At 35.7% G+C, this 24,194-nt stretch overlaps 1 protein-coding gene and 1 long non-coding RNA gene across 3 annotated transcripts in view; one reads left to right on the plus strand and one right to left on the minus strand.

Annotated features, from left to right (window-relative positions):
* LOC110311232 overlaps positions 1-24,194 on the plus strand; it is a 35,964-nt gene that overhangs the window by 3,255 nt on the left and 8,515 nt on the right. The window lies entirely within an intron of this gene.
* Epha6 (EPH receptor A6) overlaps positions 13,192-24,194 on the minus strand; it is an 882,350-nt gene continuing 871,347 nt past the window's right edge. Inside the window, exons 18-19 of one of the 2 annotated variants that reach the window (XM_021184474.2) lie at positions 15,722-15,871; positions 13,192-14,151 (exon numbers count right to left, since the gene is read on the minus strand). In XM_021184474.2, coding sequence (XP_021040133.1) covers positions 14,037-14,151; positions 15,722-15,871 — 265 coding nt within the window. In that variant the 3' untranslated portion in view covers positions 13,192-14,036. The remainder of the gene's footprint in view (positions 14,152-15,721; positions 15,872-24,194) is intronic. The other variant, XM_021184473.2, reaches the window with a different exon arrangement.

Below are 24,194 nucleotides of genomic sequence, written 5' to 3' on the forward strand. Positions count from 1 at the left end.
AAAAAAAAAAAAAAAAAAAGAAATAATTTATGCTAATTGAAAGTTTTTTAGATAGACACCTTCCCGCACATTTGCATTGTTCCCAACAGACAGGCTACAGATACAACAATTAAAGATCTACATTTTATTTATTTATTTATTTTTACCTTTTTTTTTTGTCTTCAAACTAGCCGTTTCCCCCATCCTACTCCTCAATGAATGAGTGCATGACAAACTTGTATTTGGAAAGTTTCATCTCTTCATATCACTTGTTAGCATAAATGTGGGATGTTACTTTACCGGTTTTACCAGCTAGTATGTTCAACTACCATACTTGTTTTTCTGCCCGTTAAGGAAGTTGGCCTATTATTTGGACTTGGAGTAGGGTGAAGAAACTGAAAGGAATTCCATCAAAAAGATAGTGGTTAAGACGCTGGTATATGCACTGCCATAGAGTGCTTTTCTGGTGCCTTTCCAAATTCCTTAGTACTCCTAATGTGGAGTAAGGTCTAGTTCTAGTGAACATAACTTCTATAGTTTGTATATCCAAAGGTAGTAACATAAATGCCCTTGTTAAAGTAGAAAATGCAAATATACTATTCTCTGTGGTCTAGGAAAATTACCCTTTGTGTATATTTCATCTTCGTCTTCAAAAATGTATCTAATCTAGTGGTTTTGAGGACAAAGGAAAGAAAAAAGTATGCATGTCTGACCAATAGATAGCAAGTGTTCAATAGATAAGCTTCCTTCGTTGTGAATTTTTTTATTACTCAAAGAAAATCAGCTCAGTTCCTGATGTGGTTGTCCTTTAACATCTGGCCCCAAATGCAAGGGTCCCTAATTTACCAGGAACTATTAAACCACTTCTCTTTGGCTCACTTTGACAAAACTTGGATGCTTATTTGCTTATATAATATTTTCTCTCTAGATATAGAATAGAGCTTATGTCTCTGATTTTTCCCCCCTTTAAGCAGATATTATCAGATTTTTTTTCCTACAAAGCATTAGGAGGAAACTAAATATATAAGCACAGACCGAGCAACCATTTATATAGTAAATTTAGATGACATTTAAAAATTATTTTTGTTGGATTTATTGACTTTTTTAATGTTTGTTTTGTCTGCTTATATGTATGTGCACCACAAGAATACTTGGTGCCTGGAGAGATCAGAAGAGGGTATCATATCTACTGAGACTGGAATTAGGGAATATTGTGAGCCACCATGTGGGTGCTGTGACTCAAACCTGACTCCTCTGCAAGAGCCACGAGTGCTCTAAACCATGGAGCCATCTCTTCATCCCCAGCTTAGGTGATTTTTAACAACAAAAGGTGAACAGTTTTGTTTTTTGTTTATTTGTTTTAAGTGTAGTTGATCTGCTGTTTTATTGTATTAGAGATTAAAGAGTTCACATGACTCCTAAATTCTATTTAGTAATCTAGAAAATGTTGAAAAAAATGAACCCTAAAACAGTGTAAATATTTCATTTGTTTGAATCTGCTGTTTTGATGGTTGGCAGCTGTAACCTATCTTGAGTAAACCCAGAAGCAAGACGTAATTCCACTCGACTTACAAAGTTAGTTTGACTCTCTTGATTTTATTGTGAGCACAACAAGCTTTTAAAACATTATGTGATTTTTCTCAAGTCTACTTAAGATACATGTAGAAGGGTTTTCGGTTCATTTCAGAGTGGCTTGTAGCTATAGTCAGACAACTATAAAAGAGTGAGGCACATTAGATACGTTACGTCTAATCATCTCAAGATGGTGTGGATGTATTTCCTTGTCAGCAACATAAGGAACCTGGAAAATCCCTGATTGATAATATACTGGAAATTTTGTAATGGACACTGATGGCATGAAGATTTGTTAGCCCAGTTGATGTTGCCTGTGTGCTGACTACGTATCTGTAAAAACTACCTCTGTAGTACATAATTCCATTCACCCAAATCTCACTAAATATTTGCCAGTATAAAATCACTACAAAAATATGTATCCATCAATTATAGTGATTTCTGTGAATTTATGCCTAGACCTCAAAGTCTGTAATTATTTGGAAAAATGACAACTATTTTTTACACTCGTAATTACTAAAGTTCTAAACAGCACATAGACATACATACTAAAAAGTAAATTACAATAATATACTTGCATATAACAGTACAAAACATCACAAACTCAACCACCAAAACTGTAACTTTTATTTGGTAATAGATATTTTAATAAACAGGCTTTCTCCATCTTTAAGACCCTGATAATGCCTTTTAGGAAATCATAGAAAAATAAAATACAATAATTAGCAATTTGTACTTTGTACAAAAATCTTACTATGTTGCTCAGCAGGTTGTTTTGCTAAACACCATATCCTTTCAGCAACTAGATGACAAATATAATTCAATTTACCATAAATGACCCCTCTTATTGGGAGCTGGGCATTCTATAACACTATTACCTTGTTTGCATGCCAGCACATGAACATTTACATGGAATATTATAGTAGTTTAATAAGATGAAAATAGTACCACCTTCCAATGAAACTGAAGTACTTCACTGCTATGGTCAAGTAGGTAGTAGGAGGATTGCAGTTCAAATAGTGCCATTTTGCTGCATTTATGTCTCTACCATATTGGAATTACAACTAAAATGAAAACATCGACTGTATAAGCAACCTTGGAAGAAACATGTATGCCCTAAATAGTGATATGATTCCAAACAGAAAACATGATGTGGTGCTATCCCTTCTCATTGTCACAAACAGATCCAAACCCTCTTGCAAAATAGATGGCTATAGTACCAGCTAAATACTTGAAGAATGATAACCTTGAGTCCGTTAACAAGGAAAGACTTTATAAGTCTTTAAATTATGGGGAAAAAAGTATTGTGGCTGCAGTTTTTGATTAGTCAAATATAATCTCTGAAGGTGATTAAATAAGTCAAGACAGATGTTATCTAGGTATTATACAGAATACACTATTTTGTACTGTTTTTTAGGATTTGTGCCACAAAGACATTTGTACTTAATATTTTGAATGCACTGAGAATGTCTACCATTTAAAATTTGAGTGTTTAAATATTTAAAGTATTTAAGCAAATAGGAATTTACATGTATACTTACATATTTATATTTAAGTTGTGCTAGAATAGCAAAAATATGGAGAGCAATCTTATCCCATTAGTCACAATCTAATTTTACATAAAGCCCAAAGAAGAAAGATGCATCTTTAAAGTCCCACCCATCGGATACAGTGTATCCAGAAATGAAGCACCCAGCACTGTTCGTTAGTTTTTAATCCTTTTCCTTAAGTCAAGAGGGACAGTGAACAAAACACCCTCACATCACCCATCGACTTCGTCTAAATGACAACATATTTTACAGTGTCTTCTTGGTGGAAACAAACCAAAAATGTTTTCTCTTAAAAGGTTAATATCTTCACCCCTACTTTTTTTTGCTTTTTAAAATATAGATAGGAGCTTAAGCACTTCCAAAATAGGATTTGAGAATATTGTTAGGTTAAATAAACACTGCACCTCTTTCAGAACAAACTAGTTTTAATTTTCATAGCTTTTGATAGAACAAATACCGAATGTTTCTGCCATTTACTCTGTAAGAGGCAAACATAAGTAAGAAAACAGGACAAATACTAGTACCCTTGAGAAGTCCTCGATCTGTACTATTCGGGCAGAGAAGGCTCAAAGAGTCCTTGGGAAACAGTGCTGGGTCTTCTAATAACATAGCTTAAACTATTGATGAAGATGCCTTTGAAGTATTTTGTTTTCCTCAATATTTAATATATATTTACACACACACATATATACATATATATGTATGTATGCACATATACACATATATATGTGCATATGTGTATATATACTCACTTTCCTACTTTAACAGCTTACAACTACACTTTCAACCTACACTTCCTTCCCAACCCCGACATTAACTTTTGTAATCAAACTACTCACATGGCAACATCTTTTCCTTTCCACCACAGACCTTCCAATTAAGCTGCCTGTTGCAGAGGCCCTTCCCTTGCAACTGGAGTTCTATGTACCTGCTCCTTTTAAAAGTAACCTTTCTACTTTGCTTGAATACCAATGAACTCTATCTCTCCAGCCTTTTCTGTGATTATCCTCTCTCCTGCATAATCAGATCCCAGCCAGCCAGATCATTGTCATTAGTATGTAAATATACTTGTTAACATCCTTCACCCAGACCAAACAGAAAACAAAACCCAGGATTCTCCTGACCCCACAGCTCCTTTGCTCGGTCCTGTTTTGCTTGGCTTCTGTCACAACAAAGGCTTTTGAAGACTTGTTCACAGATTCTGATTCCATTTCCTACCCGTCTTCTCAGCCATTCCAGGCAGGCTTTGACTTCACTGCATTCTAGAGACTGCCCTCAGGACCTCGAAGAGAACATTCTAGACAAAGTTGCCATTATCCAATGACCAATACTTGATTATGATCTTGACTTCTTTCCTTTTTTTTTTTTTTGTTCTTTTGTTTGTTTTTAGGATTACTATTGTTTTTAACTTTGTGTGCATGTACCTGTGTACATGGGCACATGTTTGGGGATGCCCAGGAGACCAGAGGAGAGTACCAGATACCTCAGAGTTGCAGTGATAGGCAACTGTTGTGAGCTCCTGTATGTGAGTGCTAGAGCCAAGTTCAGGTCGTTTGCAAGAGTAACATACACACACTGCTAAGCCATCTCTCCAGCCCCGATCTCGACTTAAAACCACCAAATCAGCTGCACTTCTCTTTTCTGTCCCTGAACTTTTAGTTTATTAGCTTCTTGACCTCTGCCTAAGCCCTAAACATGAGAATCATTTTGAGCTCAGTCCTGGTCCTACTTTTCTATTATACAGGACTATTCTTGGTCTTAAAAATGTAAACACTGATACATATGGACTTCAATTCTTGATCTTAATCAGTCTTTCAAATCTCAGATGCAATAACTTTTACGTGTGTGTGTGTGTGTGTAGAGGCCAGACAACAAATTTGACTGTCCTTCCTCAGTTACCATGCAGCATTATGCTGAGACAGGATCTTCACTGACCTGGAACTTACCAATTAGGTTGAACTGGCGACCAGCAAGCCTCAGTGATCCTCTTGTCTGCACCTACCAACTATGGGACTATGAAAGTGTCATGATGCCAAGTTTTTTTGGTTTTGTTTTTTAAGGGGTTTGAGGGGCTTAAATTCATGTCATCAAGCTTGTTAGTAAGCAATCTACTGCTGAGCTATCTCCCCAGCCTGCCTATGCCTACATAATAGGACCATTTGAGTGTCTACCAGTTATTTGTGACATCATGCAGCCAAAAACAAACTTGACTTTTCCACTCCAAAGCTCCTACTTCACTGCCATTAAATCAATTGCTGGTTCCCCAAATGCAAATTTAGTTTTGGTTTTTCTGTCTTCTTCATCCCTTATTTCCAGTCCATCAGTAAACCTGGTATTTAGTCATCCAAAACTCATGCACTGGTCTCCATCTTCAGCATGTCTGTCTACTCTAACAAGAGCTACCATGTTCTAATGAAGCCCTGAAGCTTTGTTCATGTGCCCTGATACTTGTTCCTCATTACAATGTATCATTCCCTTCATATCCTCACACCCTCCAAATTCCCAACTCTTAACTGCTCTCTCGGTTTGCAACTTTGTTTTCACTTCTTTCATGGATGTTCCTTTCAGTTTTTCATATCACAGTTTAATATATCTGTACAGATATTTTTAAACCACTTATTGTGAAGTCAGAGTCACTTGTAACTGTAACATATATGTAACATGATTCTCAGTATAACACACGGCTATTACTTATCTTTACTTTTAGGATGTCTATTTCATAAGGTATAAATATGTCTGTTTTGGCCTCACTAACCCTTAGTGCTTTGTCGTATATCTGTATTTATAATAAACACATTTAATATAAATCAATAAATATATAAGCATATATACTTATTTTAAAATGGAGGAATTTTACAGTTTGGGGCCAGTAAACCAACATGGTTTCTTTGTTTGTTGTTATTTTAAATATTATATAGTATAAATAGGATAAATATTTTGCCCAAATATGGAATTCTGAGCATTTACATTAAATTATGGATACCTCTGTATTTAATGCAGTGGTTAACATTGTAAAATAGAGAAATGGAATTTTTAATTTTTTTCAGAGGGTTTTGAAAACTTGGAAGAAAATAAAGAGGTCCTAAAAATGAGATAGCTGTCTAATTTTGTTTGAACATCCTGTTCAGTGAAATTTTAAACATCAAATAAACACAAGTAAAAAATAAGTAGAAAAAGTATAAATTACTATCCTAGATTCACTAAGTGAATGGTGGATTTTCTTTTTGTGTTTCTCTTACTGGGAGAGTAAGACAACTTTCTTTTTCTAGCTTACTTTACAGGATATCTGGCTAGTGTGAGTTAAAAGAAGAATCATTTGGAAAACAAAAAGGAAATTTTAGCCACTATAATGACATTTGTTTGTAACTTTTTGAGAATTTGAATGCTACTAACATTATGTGATTGAATGGAAGTAAAAACTGTGTAACTATAGTCTAGGCACACAACTCTGTATCCTCAATACAGAGGCAGGAGGACAGAGGAAGGCCAGCAGTGAGGCCAACCTGGGCTATTTAGTGAGACTCTATTTCAAAAAAATTGACAAACAAAACAAACACTTCCTTTAAATTCAGTCTCCAGTCAGTGGCTCTTAAAGCAATTGAGGAAAGAAAGAATATAAGCATTCTACATTCAAAAATGTCATGTAAAAACCAAAGTGTCACACAAAATGTATATGAAGATACTGTATTTTAAAACATTTAATGTTGTGTAAAATACATATGACATTTTAAAGGTATGTTGATTATTGGTGTTTCAGTATCTTTTAGACACAAATTTAATGACAGGAATGAAAAAAATCCATGAATTGGGTAATTCATTACTATGTATAAAATATTTTGATAGTCATATTTAATGAATTACTATTTTAAAAATCATTTTACTACATTTCTTAGAAATAAAATGTATTAATTTAAGAATGCTCAGATTCCTACTAATGTATTTTTAAGACATAGTTGTTTTATTTGGGTGTTTTCATAGGCTTTTTTTTCTAACAATGTCAATATATATTTTCATGAAAATGAGTAGAATTATTTACATTATATATTCACATCCTCAAAATGCATTTTAGTTTCAAAATTACCAGTAAGAACAACATGACATAATGTTAATTGCTTCTTTTCTATTTGTTTTCTTTTTAAATGAAGTAACCACTTTAACATAAGTTTTATTACCTTTTGATCTGTAATACTTGTTATTAATGTTATGGTTAATACTATGCTTGTAATCTTTTAAATTTCAGATCAGTACAACAAGCATAACTAAAATTTATCAAGCATTGCTAGTTAAAAACTATCCTTTGGGGCTGGAGAGATGGCTCAGCGCTTAAAGAGTACTGGCTGCTCTTCCATAGGTCCTGAGTTCCATTCCCAGCACCCACATGGTGGCTCATAATGATCTATAATGAAATCTGGTGCCCTCTTCTGGCCTGCAGGCCTACATGCAGGCAGAATGCTGTATACATAATAATTTTTAAAAAATTACCTTTTCAAAACAAAATTTAAACGGTTGATTTTTTCCTTGCACACAAGTTGAAAATTAAACCCATAGGAAAAAAATCTTTCAAAGGCATTTACATTCTATATACATGCTTTCAATGTCACAATCTAGGAGTCATTTTAACAAAATGATTAATATGATATCAGAAATGAAATACATTCAGTGATCTTTAAAATTGTGTTTCTCATATTCATTTCTGTTACCATGGCTCTAATTTTGTACCCCTCTGCCCCCAAATGCTACCATTTCAAGTTATATTTCTACGTTTTACTTATTCTTAAAGGACTAATTAAAAAAAAACATAAAATTGAATGGAAGCTCTACATTGTTATCAAAAGTAAATGAGAGTTTTGCATAGTATCAATATATTAATATAATGTTTTTAAAAGATATATGTATACACACATATATGTATATATATATAGCATAGGAAGAGAGAACATATTAAAAACTCCAATGAAAAACATTTATGTACATTAAACACTTTCCTTATAGGGCAGAAAAAATTAAAGCCTCATTATTCATTTATTGTCTATAATATTCAGCATTGTCTTAACTATACTTTGAATGTATATGGCAGTAATATCATATCAATGATATTAGAGCATGTTGGTTTTAAACAGTGATCATATCAGCCTCTTTGATGGGACTATAGTTCGGTCAGTGATACGTTCCTTAGCCAGTGAGTGGCTACTGGTTTTAGTTCTTAGAGTTTCTGAAGACCTTATGTTAAGCAGATTTAGTAAAGTAAAACAAATATATGACGGTAGATAAAGCATGTCCAGTTAAAATGCCATGTGGCTTTGACAAGGCTATTCTGGGATAAGTATTATAAAGAGCCAATGTGAGGCAATAGAATTAATAGTAAGTTCATCTTGTTGTTGGTGGGACTCATGGCTCTAGCTTCATAGTAGCAGAGGATGGCCTAGTCAGTCATCAGTGGGAGGAGAGGCCCTTGGTCCTGTGAAGGCTCTATGCCCCAGTGTAGGGGAATGCCAGGGCCAGGAAGTGGTGGGTGGGTTGGGGAGCAGGGGGAGGGGGGAGAGGAAAGGGGAGGAGGCTTTTGGAGGGGAAACCAGGAAAGGGGATAACATTTGAAATGTAAATAAAATATCTAATAAAAGAATCATATGGAGACAATGCTACAACACATGTTAAATTGAGGTCATAGAACTTATAGTGTTCCAACTTTAAGATTGAATAAAGATATATCTAAATGAAAAATATGTGAAATCAAGTTCTGCCCAGAACACACACAGCCAATTCTACAAATAACTCAACATAGAAAAGATTCAGGACATCACAGAAGCAGCAGAGCATTTCAGGTGAATCCTTGACATTTATGGTTTGTTTTTAGGGCTTGGCTTCTTTTTCGCATCATATGTCATGATTTTAAACACTAAAAATGTTAAATATAATAAAGGAGAAGGGATTTGACACAATTGACATGCAAAGGCTTTGAAGTTGTCAGATTCTTTTTTGAAAAACTGAAGTTTATTTAGATGTCCTTTCGCTCCCTTCTAAGTTCTAGTTCTCTTAACTTACTTGCTTCATTTTAAAATCCAACAACTTCAAAGCTAGACATTTAGATATATCCCATGATTTCAAAAGAGAAATCTGCCAACCCAACAAAAACACTTGCTTCAAGAGCAAAGAACTCAAGACTTGTTGTATATAACTCAAACCAAGTTGTGAGGATGCCCAAAACAATTTGAGCTAATGATAATTTGAATCTAACGACTACTCCATATAAAAGGTTAGTTAAATACACCCAGGTGACCTGTATCCGAAACCTTTCAACTTTATTCCCCCCCAAAATGTATCATGCTATATCTCCTTATAACAAAACCCCACTATTTATTTCTCTAATAAATCTTTAAAACTCTGACTAATTCTTGATGTTTTAATGAAACATTAAGAGGAAGATGGGATGTTCAATTTTATGTAGTCTAAGGTTTTTCTTCCCTGTGGCTCTGTTTGATCTAGTCATGGGTAATCACTTCCTTTGAAATTTGAAATGATTTTATACAAGCTTTGAAGTACATATTGTTCCATTTGCTAGAAAAATCAGTTAGGGTTAGAGATTAAAATTTCAGGTTTGATTGGAAAGAAAAATGTTTTTAAAGGCTATGTGAGAAATGGACTGATTTCTGAGGAGAGTATCTTAGAGAACTTAAAAGCATGATTCCGTCTCCCAAACAAGAGTCAAAATACCTCTTTCTGAAGGGAATTGAAAATGCAGTTCACAGGTGACTAGTTCCTGTGTGATTATTCTTATTCTACAGCAAGATCTATTCCCCTGCGGCAGAAGAACCATAGCCAACTGTGAGGAGTCTCCAGTCCCTCAAATCTAAACTCGAGGATCAGTGGAAGCCAGCAATGAACTTAAATTCATTCTTATGAAAAAAAAAATACTTGTATGTATGAGAGGCATGCTGTTTTGTTCAACTATTTGTTCAACTATAGCAAATAAAATTTGTCCTTTTTTGAACATTATAAAAATGATATAGGATGTTGCAAATGTTGATTATAAGAAGGAAAAAGTATGACCTCATTGCCTGAAAGACAAAAGAGTGTCCCCAGTTGTACCCAGCCTAGGACTCTATAGTTTAGAGTCTCTCAAAGAAAAGGATCAAAATAGGCAAGGCATTCAAGTTGTGAAAGTTAAAGTGATCCTAACATAAGACGTGATACATCAGCGCTGAAACTCTTTTCTGGATAAATATAGAGATTTCCTATAAGTTAGCATTTGATTCTTAAAATACTAATTTCTTCTTATTTAACATTAGGCTTCCTGAGCTAACTGAAGCTGCAGAAAATGGTTATCTTGCATCTTGAAATTTCTTCCCTTTGTGCTTAATTTCTGTTAATCAGAGACCGAGCCCACACTCTCTGACTTGAAGCTCCCATTCTCTTTAAACCTATCAAAGCTTTAATGGTTTGCAAACTGCCCTGCCATCAAGCCCCTTCCAGGGAAATTTACTAGGCCCAACTTGCTCTTGCTGTGCCTCCCCACGTTGATATAATGAGTGTATTGATAGAACCTGAGACAGAAAGAGACAGGATGGGGAATTTAAACAGAAAACAGAGAGGCTAAAAATGTAATAAAGGAAGAGGGGGGAAAAAAAGACAATGCTGGTAAAAAAAAAATTTAGGGTTTAACTGACTTTCTCACAGAACATAAATTTAATAGAGAAAGATATCAAAGTAGACATTTAGGACACAGGCTGGGTGATATGCAATTTCCTTTTCACTATCCCTGCTATAGAGAGCTTTATAAAAACTTTTCACAGATTAAATTTGGCTTTCTTTTCTATTACGGGCTGTGAGCTTTAGAGTTGCGACTGCCTTATTCGGTTTGTAGCTGGGTAGATTTTAAGGAGTGATACCCAATGTAATAAATCTGTGATTGTCGCATGCACAACTCATTTATCAGCAGTTAGAAGGCAGCTCTGCAGTGCTTCCTTCCTGTCACACTGTCGTCATTTTAGGTATATTTTAGTTGAATGACTTAAATACCCCATCTTTCTTTTAGATTGTACATTTGTTTTAAATTTTTGGCTATAGACCAGAAGTTGATCATCAAGCAGATAAAAAATTTACATGGTATGATTTTCAAAATTCCAAAAATTCACTCATTAGAATGGATTAGGATTTCTTATAGGCAAGTACATAATGTATATGCACATTTTTGTTATAAGAGATTATTTCTAACTGTAATTATGAAAGTCATTAGTTTATTTTGGGGTAATTATTGTATTCTTGTATATGTTGAATAAATTTAGTTATTGTACATGGGCACCAGGAAATCTCAGAATTTTTATTTCCAACTGAATTTGTTATTTTAGCCATTATTATTATTATTATTCCCAGACCTTACTTCCTCGTGAGTCATAGGGTGCATGGCCACGAGGCAGCAAAGAAATAGAGCTTGTTACATTTTAATATTTCTGTTTAACTGTATACATTTTTCCTTGTTCTTTCCATGATGAAGTTCACAGTTATACTTAATATTATCATACTCATAGCTTGGCAAATTATAAACATAATTTTATAAAACTTGGAAGAAGATATTGAGGGGAGAGAGAGTAAAAAAATGTTCTAATAAGTATCTAGTAAGTATCTCATGTCAGAAAAGACATGAGATAGAAATTCAATTAGAAATAGAATTGCATCATCAGAATTTTGAAAAAAAAATGCTTAACATTTAAAAAAAAAATCTTGCCATCACTGAATGTAAATCCCCAGATCGTTAAATACTATTATAGAATTGAATCCATCAAGGCATACAGTTGCTACTGACAGAGTCTTATGATGGAGCATAGTATTCTATTTCTTATTTTTCTAAATACCTTTTTGTTGTATTATAAAAATAAATATATATATGATTAATAAATTTAACCATCTGTTTACATCTGTTATCATTTAATAGATATTTAAATACAGATAAATATGGAAATTTTATATTTCCACTAAATGTGTCCAGATTTGTGTAAATGTATCAAGCAAACTGCAGAGAGTCTATGAGTGACGTATGGCCATGCACATAGGTGGCTGGAATATGTTGTTAGCTATTTCTGACGCACTTACTTAAAAGTGATGGAATGTCCACTTTTCCCTTCTCAGTATAGTTAAAGAATACGCTAAAGACATCCTTCTTCTCTATACATGCTTTTGTTGGAATGAAAAAAGTTAAGCAGAAATAAAAGACGGGGAAAAAAAGAGATGGACCAGCCCAAGAAAAGGAGTGGAAGGATCCAGTATGAAGGGCCAATAAGAAAATCCTACAAACAAGGACAGGAGGGGACGTGAGGTTCCTTAAGTAGAAATAGCTTTGCCCTCTCCCAGGATGGTTTAGGTAGGAATTTGGAGATGTGGAGAGAGGGATACCACTGTCACTGATATCACACGAAAACGAGTTCGCCAAATGTGTGTCTTTAGACAACCTGGTCTGCAGTTTTCTTCCCTCAATGCATGGCTTATTCTTCACTCAGCACAATGGTAGTTTTTGTAGTTTCACGGGGAGCAGGTGGTTTTATCGTTGAGTTTGTTTCAAAAGGAACACTATTTTGAGAAGCTGACAAATTGACTGGAAAAATATATTTGCTTTTCTGCTGCAAGCTTCAGAGGTGATTACGTCAACACATCTCAAATGTGTTCTTATATGTTACGATAGACCAAGGTTTACACACACACACACACACACACACACACACACACACACATATTGATGGTGCAAGCATCTCTCTCTATATATATGCTTAAATGCGAGAGCTATTTATATCATGTTTATGATATCAATCTTTTCTTAGAAGATTTGGAAAACAGTTCAGCATGTCCATGTAACTTATTTTTGTGATCAAAATATTGAAAATTTTAAATTTGGAAAATACACCAATTATCACTGAACAAAATAAGTGTTTTACCTTGGACAACTGTAAGATGTCTTAAATTAAGTAAACCATTTCCCATTAAATCGATGGATACTATGTTAGACCTTTTATTCAGAGAAGTCCTGTGAACAATTAACTTTCTCAAAGCTTTGATAGTTTTTTTTTTTTCAAACTTGTGAAGATGAATCCAAGGGAGCAGCCATGTGTTCACTCCATGCATCAGTCTATGAAAACAGAGCAATGGGCTCACTCTCGGTCTTTCCAAGGGGGATTCTTGGAACATACTAGAGAAATACAGTACAATTAGTAAAAAAATTAGAGGGGGGAAAAGCCTCTGAACAATCAGCTACTATGAAATATGTAGAACCCTATAAAGTCAATTAAAAAATATAGACAAACCCAGCCTTAGAAGATTAAAAGCACAGTATTTCTGTCCATCTCCCTCCCCAACAATGCCCTTCATAACTGTAGTCACACTGGACACAATTGCACTACACGGAGTCATTAATTATTTCTGCAAATCATTGTATCAACATCAGGCACCAACAGTTAAGTCATTAAAAATAAACCAACAGCAAAACCTGCAGCGTTGAGTAGAGCTATTGAAAAAGAAGCATGTGAACTCGGGAGCTACTTGATCACAAAACATGGAAGAATGATCAGCTATTTTCTTCTTATCTATCATCAGACTCCACACAAGTCTCTGAAGATGCCACACTTAAGAACAAATTCCTTTAGGTGAAGTCCATGAACACTTCCCAAACATTTCTACACAAAGTTACACATTCATGCTGAGTTATTTATCGTTCTGCAGTGATCATCTGCAGTGGGCCAGAGTTTCATTTGCAGGCTATTCAGAGAGGACCTGTGTAGCATGGTATTGAAATCCAGGGTGGAAGCATAAACGTAAGGTGTGCAGCCATAGTCAGAACAGGAGACAGTGGGTGGTGAAGGGAAGGCTGGAGAATCAGAAGAATGAGTCGTAGAGGGAATATCTTTCTTTGTAGAAATGCTGAGGCACAAGATACAGGTGTTTATAGTACTTTCATACATGAAATCCTTTTTCCTGTATGTGCATCATATGTAAACGTAAAGTTTGTATGCTGCTGACTATTCGTCTCTGATGTCCAATGAGAATGACTCCAATTCGCCTAATATCACTGAGAGAGCAGAAAGAGGGAAGGATGGAGGGGGGGTGGGAGAAAGAGAGAGAGAGAGAGAGAGAGAGAGAGAGAGAGATTTTGAGCATCTAGAGTTAATAAAAATGAGCCAGAAAAAAATGAATACTTAGCTATGTTAAATATGTACCATGTCAAATTTGACAAAATCATGTTGGTTAATTGTTAAGCAGTCATGTAAGCAAATACCAATAGTTTTATATTTCCTTCTTCCTGGTTCCATAAAATACACAATAGTCTCAAATTTAATGATATAAAGAAAACAATCATATCCAGATAGAATGTTTGCATCTCTGTAGACATATGTCTATTTATTTTTCAAGTACTTATACAAATTTGCCACAGTCATAGAAACTGCTGAGCCTGTAAGGCAGAAGTATAATGTGAGCATGATCTGATTCTCATAGCCATCTTTTAATCTGAAAAAAAAAATGATATGAAGCAAAATGTAGCAATTTTGTAGAAATAAATAAAAGTGGAAATATGCATATTCTATACTGTATGTATTCTAACTCTACAGCAACTGTACTTCTATGCTTAAGAGGTATACACACAAAAAAAATCAATACAAAAATTGTATAATATAAAAGTACTTGTACTAATAAAAGTTTTAAAAATAGTGAGATATATAAGAAAATCCCACACAATAGCCCAAACTAATGAACTAGATTTATAGGCACTAACACAATGAATCTCAAAGGTTGGGTGAAAAAATTAAGAATAATACATAAACTTTTGTATGAATTTCAGAATTTATATGAAATATAGAAATAAGATATTAACATACTAATAAACATTTAATACAGAATAGTGATGACTTTGGGATGGGGTAAGAGATGTGATAGAAGTGAGGTACACATAGAGCTTGAACTGTTTTACAAATGGATTATCTCACAAACTTAATGGTGGGTACACTGGAATTTGTTACATTATTCTCTGCATTTGTTTTGTGCATATATGTGAAATAATAAGAATTAATAAAATCCAGTATTTGACATTAAAACCATCAATATTTTGAGCCATAAGAAACTGCATTGTTGTCTTAAGATATTGGCCATTCCATTTGGCTTCATCTAATTATTATAATATTGCAAACCATGTTTGGAGTTCTTTGATTGGATGTAGGTAATGGATGATGATCCTTGAGACAGTGGAAGATGTCTGATCATGATAATATGCAGAAGGATCCTAAAGTGGCATTGTAATAGTAGATTGATTTAATAAAGAAAGTACAAATTGATTGTGCATTACTAGTATATATGACTAACAATTTATCATGGCAACAAACACTATGTTGATGTAATAATGCCTATAATGTGAATAAGATTAACATGATTTTTGAAATACAACAATGTCAAAAAGTTTTTTGACTTACATACATTCTTTAAAAGGAATAATGGCTGAAAGAGCAACTCCAGCTTCCACCAGAATGATAATCAGGAATGGCAGAAGTCACATGCTAGCCTTGGGAAAAGGTTTCTTGATTGGATGTGTGACTTTGCAATCAATGAACAGAATATCTGATTATAATAATATGCCTAGAATTACTTACTCGATGCTCATTCGTGAAATCAGATCAAACGTTGTAAAACCCGCTGCCATGAAGTTACTCTTGTATTGCCCCATCTTTATAGAATCCAGCCAGTCACCTACTGTGACAAACAATGGATATTCAGGAACATCACCAGGGGATTCTGGCATTCTACAGGGAAATGAAACACAACATTTAAAAGCCACAAAAGCCCGATGTAGTCGTTTTTATTTATACCTTTTACAATATTCTTAAATATCCAATATTTTTTATAAACTTAGTTTATCAGCAAGACAAACCTTCATCAACCTACAGATATCATCACTCTCTTTGTTTTTTTTTTAAAAATTATTTATTTGTTATATATAAGTACACTGTAGTTGTCTTCAGACACACCAAAAGAGGGCATCAGATGGTTGTTAGCCACCATGTAGTTGCTGGGATTTGAACTCAGGACCTGTGAAAGAGCAGTCAGTGTTCTTAATTGCTGAGCCATATCTCCAACCCTAATATCAAATATTTTTATCCTCTATTTAAATGAACTCTGTTTTTCTGTCTTATTCAGCTTAGTACAAGCTCTTTTTTTTTTCTTTTTATCAAATCAGTAATTTCTTTTAACTTTTCCTGTCTTTTGTCACTATGGGTAGTATTATTGATAGACCTTTAGAAAAATCATTTCTCTCTCTCTCTCTCTCTCTCTCTCTCTCTCTCTCTCTCTCTCACACACACACACACACACACACACACACACACATACACACATCTACCCACCGTCTCTGTATGAACAGTAGCAGCTTTTTGACCTCTTACCAATCTATGTCCTTTTACATACCCCACACTTGCTGTGATGGTTCTCCTTTTAATAGTGAATTCATTGGTCAAACTTTTAAACATTCAACAATAATATTCTTATTTAAAATAATTTCTGCTATCACAGAACTTAGTTGCATAAATATATCCAAACATAGTGTATGAGTATTTTACCTCAAAACATAGATATGAAGCCATAAAATAAAGCAAAAATCAATCAAGTGTGAACTAACAAGCCAAGGGATATAGTATTGATAATTATTAAAATAGTAATATTATAATCAATTTAGTTTTTAAAGTCTATGCAAGCACTCTGAGAACTTTTTTATAGTTTAAGAATAACAATAATGTAAAGGCATTATTTTAGAATGACTAGGAAAGATATGTATGAATGCATGCATACATATATGTTTATACGTAGCATATACACATACTAGCTAAAGTTGGAAGGAATATAATGGAATTAGTTTTAAAATGATAGTAAAATAACTCAGGAATTTGCACTTATGCCATTCTAGTAGAACACTGTCCTATTCTTTCTATGGGAATTCCAGAACACACAGTCCATGTCTGAAGCTGTGTTAGGGGAGTTCTGAGAGCTTGTGAGCAAACTGCAAGGAACCAAAAGTCTTTGTGGCCTCTTTCCTCCACGATGTAGATCTATTCAAAGCCCTCCCTGGTGTAGTAATAGGAGTGGGTTTACTTTAGATTATCCATCATCTGACCCATTGTTATTCGGAATAATGTTGACTGTAAAAGCTTACAGTCATGTGACCTGGTCCTTGTGACTGTATACAACTTGAATTCAAGTGAATTTGGCTCACATGCTTAGCCCTCAGAATACCCTCAGAATAAAAGCTGTCTGATGCCTTGAATAAAGTTGGCTATTGCACGATAATTTTGTCTGCCTCAATCTGAGGTTCCACTCTCCCAGGTCCATCCCACTAAATAGAGCAGCAATACGGAAACATAGAAATATTGTGATGTTTGTAAAAATATTTGGTAGGAAAAGTATTTATATAATAATAGATACATTATAACAAATGTGTCATTTAAACAGGTTTTAGATACAAAACTTACATTATCTAGTAAAGTACTAATGCTCTTTAAAATATACTTATGATTTGATTCAAATCAATATTTATTAAATAATAAAAAATGTTCTTACCAGAAGTAAATGACTAAATCATTTTATTAGACACTGAAGGGTAGCCCAATGACCAATTATTTTGTTTTTTAAATATATGAAAATGTATAAAATATGTGTAGACACATAATTTGAACATGAATATTTTAAATATTTCATCAAGCTTTTGCCATCAATATTTTAATTGTGCCAGTTGGAACTGGAATCTGCTAATATGCAAAAACACGTGTCTAAAGCCACGAAGAAAGAATACCTGGGTTTATAAATACTATCTAACTCTGGTACCTTTCTGATAAAATATACATGGGAGTGAGCATTAACTTCTAAGGTGAAAATTGAAGACACATCCATGTATACCCTTTGGTTGGTGTTTTAGTCTCTGGGAGGACCTGGGAGGGAGAGAGGAGGGGAAGGGAAAAAGAGGGGACAGGATCAGGTATAGGAAGAGACAAGAGAGAAGTCCAGTGGGTCAGGAGAATGAAGGGAAATGTGTAGCAGTGTGTGGGGGTGAATGTGGGGAGGGAACCACTAGAAAGCCCCAGATGCCAGGGAAGCGTGAGGGTCTCAGGATGACATTAGCTGAAATATCCAACAGAGGGAAGATAGAACCTGTAGCGATCACCTCTAGTAGAAAGGCATTGCCTCCAGTTGAGGGATGGCACCACTCACCCGTCTCAAAAATGTTAACCCAGAATTGTTCCTGTCTAAAGGAAATGCAGGGAAGAAAGATGGAACGGAAACTGAAGGAAAGGCCATCCAGGGACTGAACCACCTTGGGATCTGTCCTATCTGCAGACACCAAATCCTGACACTATTGCTGATGCTAAGAAGTGCTTGCTGAAAGAAACCTGCTATAGCTGTCCTCTGCCAGCACCTGACTAATACAGATGGAGATACTAACTAGATTTTTGGATGACAACATTCTTCAGAATTTCCGATTTTTGAGCAAACACTGAATATGTAAGGGTGTTGAATTACTTGGTGTCTATAGCATATCTCTTAGGAAATACTGCTGTAGTTTGCAGACGAACTCTCAAAAGATTAGGACACCCTTATTGACTGTTAGCATGAATAACCACAGGTTAGAAAGGTGAATGTCTTATTTTAGAACAAGATGGCTCTAATAACTGCAATTACCTGTTAGAGAATTTTGTTAAAATGGAACAAAAATAAGTTGAAGTGCCATGTCCTTCATAGTCTTATGCCTTTTTGTTTTTTGTTTTGTTCTCTTTGTTTGAAATAGTTTCACTATGTGGCTCAGAGCTGCACAGGTCAAGTCAGATAAGCCTCATTCTCTACCCTGAGAGGACACTGGAGTAGCTCTCAAGGTTTCACAGTTTCATACAACTGGTGAATGCAAATGCAATTCACAAATTTTATGTCATTAATAAAGAAAGACAATGGAAAAACAAACACTCTCGAAGGGACTGAAGTGGCCTACCTCCTCACTGAAAAGCATTTACATTTGCGTCATAATTTCCCTTCTCACACACACCCAGTTAGTAGCCCAGGTAACTCCCTGGCCATTTCTGCAGCTGGTCTGGCACTTGATTTAGGAAGGTCAGGGGTTCCACATTGTTCACGGCTGCTGTGCGGGAACTTTTATTTCACTTTATCATATTTTGAAGTTGAAAAATGCTGCTATAGTCTGGCTTTGAGAGTTGGGCACTATCATCCTCACATGAATTTTCTAGAACATTGCCTAATAAACAATAAGTGCCCTTTCTTATCAAACCTGTACAGGGATAAATTCAGTCTATAGTTTTGCTGAGATTGCGGAAATCACTGGTCTGGTGATTAGTGGAGTTGCTCACCTGAAACATCTTCATAGCATAGCCAGAAGCTCACATTAAGTCTATGTTGTAAGCTGGAAGTAGTGACTCACGTCTGTCCTCTCAGCACTCGGGAATATTACCACATTCACATAAAGTTCCCATGACTTTGTGGCTATTCTTCTTTGTACTTGGTTAATTCATATACCAACATTCAGTTATATACACTACTCATCCAGTCATTGAAAGAAAATTTTACTCTGCACTTTTTCAATTATTCAAGATTTTACATTGCATTCTTTGCAATAGAGCCTATTATTTAACTTGATCACTAATTGATGAAATAATTTTGAGACTAGAAATTAAAGCATGATTTGACTCAAAGTACCCTAAAGTATCTAATGCTTAGAAACATGGTATGAATCTTGTCTCTATCCTATGGGTAAATAATGAATGGTATTTGCAGTATGATTACTGACTTTTGTTACATCAATGTGATCATTAATTTTTTTTCAATTTTATTTAGCAATTCTGCTTTTAATTGTTCAGATGATTTAACATGCATAATAAGATTGATAACTAGTAAACATGTAGAGGAATAATAAAAAATGATAACTATGAACACTTAGATAAGTGCATGGCAGGAATAATGCTTTTAAAATAGCCTCTCACAATGCTGGGTAAAGTATCCAGCACATGGTCCCTAAAGAGAGAAGACTAGGTCCCTGTGCCTCAAAGAAAGATTCCTGTTTTGAGGAAATACTCAAGAGTGAAAACAAACACTATATCCCGTGCAGAAGTAATGCACGGGCAGTGGCCACTATGCTATCATCGAGTACCTGTATCAACAGCAGTACCTGAGCAGAGAGGATAATGTTGTGATGGCTAGCACTGCCTGCCATTACAAGCAGAAAGGAGAAACACAGATGTGTGCAGATCCAGAAAACCCAATCTACAGAAAACCCCGAGGATGTAATTCTGGAACTATGTTCTTGCCTTATTTTCTTCATCTCTCTATGTTATAGTAGTCATGTGTGTCCTCAACTAGCATTATTCAAGTGGCTGCAAGTTGCAGGAGGATGCTTCAGGAGTATATGAGGATATATCTGCTTTTTATCTCTATGGGGGAGGGCATGTGTTCAACATCTTTGTATTTACTTGGTTAAAAATAAAATAAAGTGACAGGCTGTGCTACAACCAAAATACTTTAAAGGACTTTTAATAAACTTCACCTGTGAAGTCGTGTTTAGCCCAAAGAAAAATGTAACTGGAAAAATAAAAATGTACCTTTGTTTCATATACTCATATGTTCTGAACAGTACAGGGCGGAGAAACATCTGGAGATTTTATCCAATACTGGATCATCTGAGTGACTATGGACTTTGGAGTCGGTGGCCTTTGTTACTAATCTCACGAGTACTTCTTGTGTTCTTTTGACAAATGGCCTCCTTGAGTCTCCCGTTCCTTGTCTGAGACACAGGAACAGCAGTAGTGACACTTAAAGAATTAATGATAGTACCCAGTAGGTACAATGACTGGCACACAGTACAGTCTCAACAAGCGACACTCGTTGTGACTGTTTATAGCACAGGATATGTATCAGGATTACCACAGTGATAGGCAGTATTATAATTAATCTTGTGTCAGTAGCTCATTCAGTTTAGATCTAGTAGGCAGGAAGGACTTTCACAGCTTCTGATCAATGCTTCCTGTCTCACCTTCCTTCCACAAAGATGATTCTTGTGCAGTGTCTGCACAGGTTTGACCAGGCAGTTATTTCTGTACAATAAACATCAACAACGTACAGGCAGCAAAAATCAAAACAAAATGCCTTGCAATGACTTATATATGAACACAAACAATGTTGTAGATGTTGATTGTATATCACCTGGGCCGTATTGTCAAAGATCTTTTGAAAATGGATGGAAAATTGTACATTATATTGTTGAAAATTATTAATGGAATGCAAGATAATAGCACTATTTGGTCTTAGGTTTCTTCTCATTTCCCGAAGGAGAATCATTACAGAGCTGGTCTGACTGTTTTCTCTACATTTCTCATTCACTGGAAACCAAGTGCTTGGAAATTGAACCATATACTTTTGTGTGCTAAGGAAGATAGTAGTTAAAGTTCCTAAGAGCCACAGGTTTGCAAGATCCCTAACCATAACCAGTGCACAGTGAGAATATTTACAATATGCCTTGGCTGGGGCAGAACATGACTGATAATCTCATTGAGTATTACAGACCAGTATCGTCTATCTGAGCGAGTGCTGCTATCTCCAGATACCATCTTTGAACTGATGTTTTTAAAGCACAAAATTCTGAAAAATTGTTTGTCAGTGACTTGCAGAGGGCATGGAACAGAATTGGAAATGTTATCCCCATCCCCCACTATCTCCTTTCCTCATTTTTTCTACTTGCAATACTAGGCATTGAAGCTAGGAACTTGCTTATGGTAAGGGCTCTACCAGTGACCTATATACACTAAGCCTTAGCAATGTCATTTCCCTATTGCATTGCAGCTTTGCTAAAAAGTGCAGCTAGCTGGCCTCAACCTAGTATGCTTAGCAGATACCAGAGCCTGGAGCTTTGGAAAGGATGGATAATGAATATGCAGGAAGATGGAGTAGGGTGAGGGAAGGTAGAGAGTGAATAGACATGGTATGGTAACCAGGTAACTTTGTACTATTAAACTTTAGCTAGCCAGATACATCCCAGGACTCTATAGGAATATACTTATTTGGAATTGGGGACTACAAGGTTGATCCTGAGAGTTGTGGCAGACAGGACAAATGGGGAGGGGGAGGGGGAGGGGGAGGAACAGAGTAGAGCTAGGCATTGCTTCAAGTGCTCTGATAGATGTAACCTTGATCTCAAGCTGGTCCCATCCTCCCAGGGGTCATGTACCATGTGACAACCACAAATAACTCTTTGAGAGAGAATGATTGTAAAGTCATTAATTATGGTACATTGATATTGCATTTATGGAAGCTTGCCTGCCTCCATCAAGATGGTAATTCTGAAAATCTACTAAGCAGTTATTTGGATTTAAGGGCATTCTTATATAAATTACCATGATCTCATATATGTCCATATACTTTTTCAAATAGTGTATTTGGAACGCTAAGGAAATGTGAATCTGCCCATGGGAAGCATCAGGCAGAGGAATGTCAGCAGAAGACAAGAGTGGGGACCCCTCTTCCTAATCCTGAAAGCTTTGGATCAATAGCTTCCTATAGATACTCAGTCGTTGGCAAGGAACGGCTACCAATGGGATTTATGAAATTTCTAATTTTCTAGCACAGAGCTATTAAAGTGTGGTTTTCATAGCCTTCCTCATTATCTTAGTCATCCTAATTTTCCCTCCACTTATTACTCTTGTCAAGTAAAAGAGCAAAAATTTCTCAGGTGAATTTTTGAGAAAAAGGCAATTATAGTGGAATAAAAGCCATGGGAATGTAGTTGATGAAAGGGCGATGTCTGTGTTGGTGCAGAGATGAGAGAAGCCAGGAGTTTGGGGACGCTGGAGAAAAGGAGAGTCTAATGGCTGTGCTGCATACACTGTGTGTGTGTGTGTGTGTGTGTGTGTGTGTGTGTTTGTGTGTGTCTGTGTGCACATGTGTATGTGTGTATATGTGTGAATGTGTGTGCACATGTGCATGTATGTGTACATGTGGGTTGCATGCACATAAGTATTGTTATGTAGAAGTCAGAGAAGGACACCAAATCTATTATTTTCTGCCCTCCTGCCTTGAGACAAGATTTCTCACTGAATTGGAATCTTGCTTTTTTTGGTTTGGCTGGCTGCCTGGCCAGCAAACTCTTACACCTCTACTATCACTGTCTCTGCTGCTGGGGCTATAGGCACACACAGCCACACTCATTTTTGTTTTTGTTTTTTAATGTGGGTGCTGGGTATTCAAATTCAGATAGATACCCATGTTTTCAGAGCAGAGCACTCTTATGCAGCGAACTGTCTCGTCAGCTGACATGTTTGAGAGGCATTCAGTAGCGAGGACCTGACGGTCCCTTTTTCATAATCCCGCAGTAACCTGGGACAGACGTGCATGCTCGTGACTTGGGAGATGGACAGGCTTTCCACGTGGGGGTGCTCATCATCATTTTACAAACACCAAACTAACAAGGATTTTTCTTTACAATAAAGTGCCTCCGTTCTCGGGGATTGGGAACAGACTGTGTGCATGGCCTTGGGAGTATGCAGCCAGGGGAAGACAAGGCAAACCCATCCCGTGTTCTATAAGCCCTGTGATAATAAGCGTAATGATAAGTTGCAGGCGCAGTGTGCCGGGAACACCAGTTCATTTTGCTTCCCAAGCAAAAATATATTAAAACAAGAAGTTCGTGGGTCTATGTCATGATGAAGGATAGAAAAAAAAATCACTCACGGAAATTTCTATTTGTTCCAGGCAGATTAGATTTTGGAACTGAACCAAGCTGACAACTTTATATTAAGGATGCAATTCCTGGTCTGTGTGTGGTGGGGCTCTTCAGAGCCTGGCAATCATTCCACCAGTGGACCTCTGGTCCTCCATCAGGCCCCTGCATCGGCCTTGACCACTTATCCCTTTTCCATTTTATTTATTTATTTATTTAGGGTCATTTTCTGATTTAAGATTCTTCCTGAGTATTTTATAAATATAATGATTATTCACAGTCTGAATATGCAGTCGAGAAACTTCTCTGTTAAAAATGATGACGATGTCTCATAAATTTTATAAAAAATTGTCCTTGTTGAGGCTGCT

This window comes from Mus caroli, chromosome 16 (genome assembly GCF_900094665.2).
Source record: "Mus caroli chromosome 16, CAROLI_EIJ_v1.1, whole genome shotgun sequence".
NCBI classification, from domain to species: Eukaryota; Metazoa; Chordata; class Mammalia; order Rodentia; family Muridae; genus Mus; species Mus caroli.